The sequence below is a fragment of the Xyrauchen texanus genome, unplaced genomic scaffold, assembly GCF_025860055.1.
Source record: "Xyrauchen texanus isolate HMW12.3.18 unplaced genomic scaffold, RBS_HiC_50CHRs HiC_scaffold_568, whole genome shotgun sequence".
Lineage (NCBI taxonomy): Eukaryota > Metazoa > Chordata > Actinopteri > Cypriniformes > Catostomidae > Xyrauchen > Xyrauchen texanus.
This window is the reverse complement of record NW_026266542.1, coordinates 8,941-16,017: the sequence shown is the minus strand read 5'-3', so window position 1 is coordinate 16,017 and position 7,077 is coordinate 8,941. Positions and strand designations below refer to the sequence as shown.

General features: G+C 37.5%; 1 protein-coding gene across 1 annotated transcript; it reads left to right on the top strand.

The window, feature by feature from the left end:
- The first annotated feature begins 397 nt into the window (after window positions 1-397).
- LOC127642365 (spindle and kinetochore-associated protein 2-like) lies at window positions 398-5,741 on the top strand. The gene is made up of 7 exons (XM_052124979.1): window positions 398-451; window positions 3,615-3,704; window positions 3,905-4,081; window positions 4,479-4,553; window positions 4,652-4,694; window positions 4,832-4,964; window positions 5,136-5,741. The coding sequence occupies exons 1-7, from the start codon at window positions 422-424 to the stop codon at window positions 5,266-5,268; spliced, it is 681 nt and encodes a 226-aa protein (XP_051980939.1). The 5' UTR covers window positions 398-421; the 3' UTR covers window positions 5,269-5,741.
- Window positions 5,742-7,077: the final 1,336 nt, after the last annotated feature.

Here is a 7,077-nt window from a genome sequence, read left to right as displayed (position 1 = left end):
GTATATTACAGTACAACCATCCAAAGCTCTCTTGGATCTCCAAGCACTTTGTACCATTAAATTGGAATAACATATGCTAAATTACCATTTTTATTTTATTTTAATAACTGTACACATCTCGCTAATTTACACAAGTAACATAGTGCGGTAATTTGACAACAATGTAGCAGTTTAAATCATGTATCGTTGCATTCTGTTTCACATAGCCGTTTTTAAATAGAATACAGTATATGCAGTGTAGTAGGTCGTACGTTAGTATTCCATTCCAAACATTGCGCCTCTTTCATTCTTTTTCAGTGGTGCTTCCAAACTGACCAATCATCTTCCACTCTCCCTGACAGCTAACCAATCAGAGGAAGCCTTGGGATCTGCTGCGAGCTTCATATTTCCGGGGCTGCTTCAGGAATGTAAACTATTCAACATGGAGACAGTTGATAAACTGGAGGCGATGGTAAGCTGTTTTTGAGCCAAACGTTTTATCAAATGTTTACTCCAAATAATTCGAAGGTATGCGCCTAACGTTTAACGACACTCGTGACGACGGAATGTTAAATAAAACAATAAGATTTACACGTTTTATGCACGTTTCTGTCTTTCCCTCTGGTCGGAGGGGAAAAATTACGAAAAACATGTAGCTAGATGGCTAACTATTGCCACTGCAAATGACATTATTCAGTCACATTTACAGCGAAAACCAGTATTCATATGAATGAAGTACTGTGATGTGCATATTTTGGAACGAAACAATGGCATGTTGCCCGAAAAGTGTGTATTTGGTCCGGTAGGTGATGTGTGAAGCTGATCGGCGTTGTGGGAACTGCGGGTGCGCGAAGGCCTGTGCGTCCCCGAGCCTGCGCGCGGCAATAGAAACACATCGAGCTAACGCCGTAAGATTTAAACATGTTTAATCAGTAAGGACCGTGTTTTAGACACATTGTCGTAACTGTTATAAACCAATAGTGCAAGTTCACGATAAACGAAATATGCCCATTGCTTTTGAAATAGCACGAGCATAGATCTATTCGTTGCAACTTTTAAATAGTTTGGCTATTCGCATGTGGAAAATTGTAATTAAATCATTGCATTATAAAAGGTTATGCTTTAAGGAAAATCTTGACAGATTGAACACCCTTCTTTATGATGAACTTTTATGTTATATACTGTATATAACACTATTTAAAACAAATTTTGTTTGTTATTTCCTAATTGCTTATGCCTCAAAAGTACAGAAAATGGCTATTATTTCCCACAATCTTTGCTTTTGTGACAAGGAGAGTGATATTTTGAAATGTACCTATTTCCAATGAGAAAACAGGTGAATTTGTGTCTTTTCGTTCACATAAAGTAAAAAAACAACAACATATGAATCCAAATTAACACGTATTTACACTAAAGTAATACGAAAATGACTACAAAAGATTTAGAAGGGAGTCATTTTTTGAGATTTACGATTATACTGTAATCACTTTCACAAATCAGCCCCCAAATGTACTCATCATACTTCATGGCATCCAGAAATGTCTTGATGCTGTTGTAATCCTCTTTGAGGTGCACCGAGTGAGCCAGGGGATCAGATGGGTACTTGTTACCATTATGGTGCAGCTTGGCTTTGAGGCTCTTGGATGAGCCGTCAATGAAGAGGCGCCACTCATCCTGGTTACAGGCAATTCCGATTCCATTTAACAGACTGGTCACATTGTGGCAGAAGCAGAGCCCATCTTGATGGGTGAAGAAGCTGGAAAAATGTTGGTGACGCTTCCTCTGATCTGTGACTTGCAAATTTTCATGCAACAAGTTCCACTGCTTGAGCATAGACCTCAAAATCTCGGCATTGTACTTGGTAAGACCAAGATATTTACTCAAGTCGGTGAGGTCTTTTTGGTTTGGGTAGTATGGGTTTCTCTCCTCAGCTCCACCTCTGAAATTGTCATCTGGATCTACAACGTCTTCCTCGCTCTCTTGATTTGCTGTTCTCTTCTAAAGACACCTGCTCTCTCTCGTGGGTACGGGGAGCTCGTGGCAGTGGGGCGATGGATAAAGGAAGGTCCAGATACATGATGGCAGGTGCATTCTTGCCAGTCCGACATTTTGAAGGGTCCACCATGCAGAGGTAGCAGTTGCTTGAGTGGTCAGTGGGTTCCCACAAAATTCTTTGGATGGCAAACTTCTTTTCCCCTCTGTACCATCCTACAAAAATACATTTATTTCACCCATGACTAATGTGTAAGAGATTTTTAATATATGCTATATTTTGTCAAAAAAATAAAAAATTGTAAAACATTTTAAAATGAAAAACTTTTACAATTTAAAAAATTAACAAATTTTATAACACAAATTTCTGAGCAACAATTGTTCATCTTACCTTCCAGAGTTTTTTTGCAGTGCTTGCAGGTGAAATGAGGTGCCCAGGGTTTGTCTTGATCCCTGACAGACATGCCGATATCTGCCTTGTAGGCCTCACACATCTTAGCAGATGCATCCATGAGTACTTTTTCACTCGTCTTGTTAAATTGGCCACAGACATGGCAAAATGCATCTGCCGGATGCTTGTATCCTCTTGATGCCATCTCAGAAAAATGCAGATATGTATCCACTTAGGCAGCTGGAACTAAACTGAACTGGTGGGCTTAAGGCCCCTATATTTACTACTATACTACTATTTATATTACTGGAAAGTTCTAGAAGTTACTCCAAGTTTACTCTGCATGGAATCGATCTGGAATGTTCTGGAAAATATGTAAATTTCAAAATATCACTGTCCTTGTCACAAAAGCAAAGTTTGTGTGGAATAATAGCCATTTTCTATACTTTTGAGGCATTAGCAATTAGGAAATAACACTTACTACCCAGGAACCAAAAAAAATTTATTACACCTGTAATCAGCACGTGATGCCGACAGGGGGCGTAAGTTGTGAGCACTAGAATGCGTATGTGATTTTAATGTTTAGTTTAGTTATGTCTATAATTACAACTGTCTTTTCCAAGAGTTTTAGTTTACATTTTTTAATCACTTGTTTTGGATATTTCAGCATGCAAAAGGGCCACCCTGAATATGTACTGTCTGTCCAGTGCCCCTTTTATATTGCACTACTGATAACCCAGTTATTAAAGCAGTGCAATGTTAAAAGGGCATTGGCCAGGGATTTTTCTCACAGGTAGGGTGAACTTCCCACCAGCCATCTCAAGTGTTGAGACTGCTGCTAACAGGTGCTCTGACTTCATTGCACTACTGTATTGGACAGCTAGCAGTGCAATAGTATTGTCAAAGCATCTGAAAGCAGCTTTGCACAATGTTTGAAACTTTTCAAATCTATTTAGAAGTTCTCTTGATATATTCCATTTGGAACCTCCACAACACTTTGCATACTGTTGTGTTTTTTTTTTGTGTTGTACAGGTGATAATGTCTAATCCTGATTCCTGGGACCCTATCAGTATTGCCTCTGCTGTCCACTATGTTCAGAGTAGTGCAATATTGCTAATAGGGTTTCAGGTTTTGGGTTGTAACTTCAGTAAATGTGTCAAAACGAGTGAACGGCAACCCCAGTCCCAAGTGGTTAGCTCAAACCTTCTAAATGCATACTGAATTATGGTGTTTAGAAGTGTGTCCTTGTAGTTCCAGAAAGCAGAGGCTGATATAGAATATGTGGAAAAGCGGCTGAAATTTGACTTCATGACCAATGCTCGAGAGGCTGGCTCATTCGAGGTGAGTTCATAGTCCTGCACGTTTGTCTTAAACTAAGTTACTTAGGCCATTGAGTGCCATATTCAGCTATTAAAGCATACTGCCAAAGGGTTGGGTGTGTTTCAGAGAACAATGCATTTATTGCCATTTAGTTCTTATAAAAGGATATCATATTTTTTGACTGTATTGTGAATGGCAAACTCTGTGCTTGTGGATTTCAGGGAAACCCAGTTCAGTTGTTGGAGAACTTGTCAGCTATCAGAGCACGCCATGCAGCCCTGTGTTCACAGGTGGAGGAGATTGCGGCAGAACAGAAACAATCCATGGATTCGATACGAGCTCATCTGGATAACACTGTGCAGCTGGTTCAACAGCTGCAAAACACAGCGGATATAGAGGTATACATTCAATCATGCAACATTCCCCCACCCAAATCTAAATTTGATCTCCGGTGTAATTTTGGCTCCAGGACTAAATTGTGAGTAAATATTCTTTAGTTGCCATCGTTTTCTTGTGCAACTTATGATGACTGGCTTATAATTCTATTTATATGGTTAATATAGTTGTGAATGTATGAACAAATATAAGAAATAGCTTACAAAGTAACTGAGCAAGTTACAAAAGAAATGGCAACTCAGCCCAGTAATGTAAAAAATAAACAATGTGTCTGTGTTTTTGGGATTCTGAGTCGGTAATATCTTGTTTATTTGTGTGGACTTGTGCTGTATGAATGCTACAAATTATACTGCTGGAAATAATGTAAAATTAAAGCAAAAGGGAAATCTTGTTCTGAAGGTTCCAGCACTAACAGAAGAAGAACAAGAAGCGAAAGATTCTCTCTGCTCATCTGTTGCTGCATTGAGTGTAGAGGTTAGACAAACTTTTGTGTTATGTCATTGCACAACTTTGAATGTGAATTAAACAACTGTTATCTTGTGAGTTTAATTTGTCTGTTTCTATTTCTTTAGACTGTGCCTACATCAGAACCTCAAAGTCAAGCACAGTCTAAATGTAAGGAAAGAACAAATGTCTCCTAACGCAACGTATTATCATACTTAAGAGAGCCATAACAAGTTGATCAGCATCATCAAAAGCCTACATTTTATAATAATTATAATATAAAGTTCTATTTTGTCTGTGTCTTGCAGCACAGAGTGTGTGCGAAGAGGTGACTGAGGGGGCATTTGAGACTGTCCCACGGAGCATACGTGGTAACTTGAAGCTGAATGACCTCAACACACTCTATAAGCAGTTATCCGAGTACTTCTCTGAAAGGAACAGGTTTGTCTTGTCGTATTTGTGCAAACACATCACCTTTTAAACAAGGGCCCTGCATTTCTCCCTGTTTCATAATAATTAAAGGAGAAAAATGCTACGCTGTTATTCGGCCTATACATAAAAGTCTTTTTGAATACCTTTTAACTTCTATGACTTTGGAATCTTGTTTTTCAGAGGGCCAATAAGCATGCAAAGGATGAAGAAGTTGAACATGAAAGTCAGTGATTCTGCATTGAAGACCTTACAGCACTTTAAACTCATTGAACTGGATAAGAAAGGACTTGTTTCATTGCTTTCACAAGACTAAAAAATGGGGATAAACTGGAGACTGTCTACTTTTAGGAATGCATTCCCCCACTTGAACAAGTGTAAAGCACAGAGGACTGGTAAACTTACAGAAAATCCAAGAACTTCAGTATATGCGTCAATAAGGATTGCCTATTTCAAGAAATATAATTTCATACCAGTGAAGAGAGGCAGCAAATTCACTTTTACTGAATAAACTTCAGTTTAGCTGTTTGTTTTGTCCCATGTCTTCAGCATAATACTATGCTGCTGTATTAAATGTTATCATGACCTCGTGTGGAATCCTTAGATTTATAGAAAGAAGCTAAATTGTCCAGCACAAGTTTCCTGCACTACTTTTGTAAAAGAACAGCTGTTTTTAAGTCATTGCAGATAGAAAAATCCCTTGTGAAGAACACTGTATTTTAATGAAATATAGTATATTCTTTTTTTTTTTTAATGGGTGACTTGTAATTCCTTCAGTATGCAATAAAATGTGTCTTTGTTTTGTACATGTCCTTTTTTAATATGAAACTTTATTGAAAATATTAATACTCAAATAACTGAAAATAGATTTTCTGTAACAACATCAAATAGATTCATTTCAAAAGATGTGGAATAACTAGAACAAACATTTATTAAGATAAGTTATAACATTAACTTAGGCTATATATTAGGTGAATTTGAATCTCAATTTATCTTATTCTTGAAGAACAAGCTTACAAGCAGGATAATTTAAGCTCATATTATTTGACTCAACACTTAATGCATAACATAAAGGAACATGAACAACATGCCTGAAGAACCGGCAAAAATGGAAATGATTCAGATGCAACAGAAATTAGTTGCCACTGTATTCAAAAACCGTAAGGATATCTGAGATGGGCTCCTCTTTAACAATGCTGTTTGGCTAACTCTGGGATTTGAGAGGCATCAGCTCAAGAACTCTTGATGATAAAAGAAAATAAAATGCAGTGAAAATACAAAAATGAATAGTCAAATCTTCTAAGAATGGGAGGAGCTGTTGGGATTTTACAACAAAATCAAAGAAAGTCTTAAAGGGGTAGTTCACCCAAAAATTAAAATTCTCTCATTTATCACCCTCATGCTATCCTAGAAGTGTATGACTTTATTTCTTCAGAAGAACACAAAGTTTTTTAGAACAATATCTCAGCTCTGTTGGTCCTCACAATGCAAGTGAATGGTGATCAGACCAGTGTAGCTAAAAAAAAATCACATATAGGAAACATAGTCATCCATATGACTCCAGTGTTTAAATCTATATCTGCAGAAGCGAAATAATTGGTGTGGGTGAGCAACAGAACAATATTTAAGCCCTTTTTTACTCTAAATCTCCACTTTCACATGAGTTTTATAGTAAAAAAGGACTTAAATATTGTTTTGTTTCTCACCCACACCTATTATATCACTTCTGAAGATATAAATGTAAACACTGGAGTCATATGGGTTACTTTTAATTTCCCTTTAAGGTGCACTCAGTAACTTTTTGATTGTGTCATCATCTTGGACTTACAGTGACACCTAGTGGTGTGGATGCAGCATAATTCAGAATCAATAGTTTTCAGTTACATATGCCATTAACCGAGTTGCATTCAGCTGGTTATGTGATTCTAAAATGGAAGCCCCCCATGAGGGTGCCCCTCCCCTATGTAGAATAAAACAGCTTTTATATGGTTACTTATATGACACACCTTAGAGATTAAGATTCAACTTTATTGTCATTGTGTAGAGCCAATGAAATGCAGTTGTTTTCCCATATCCCAACTAAGCTGGGGTCAGAGCACAGGGTCAGCCATGAAACAGATAGGAT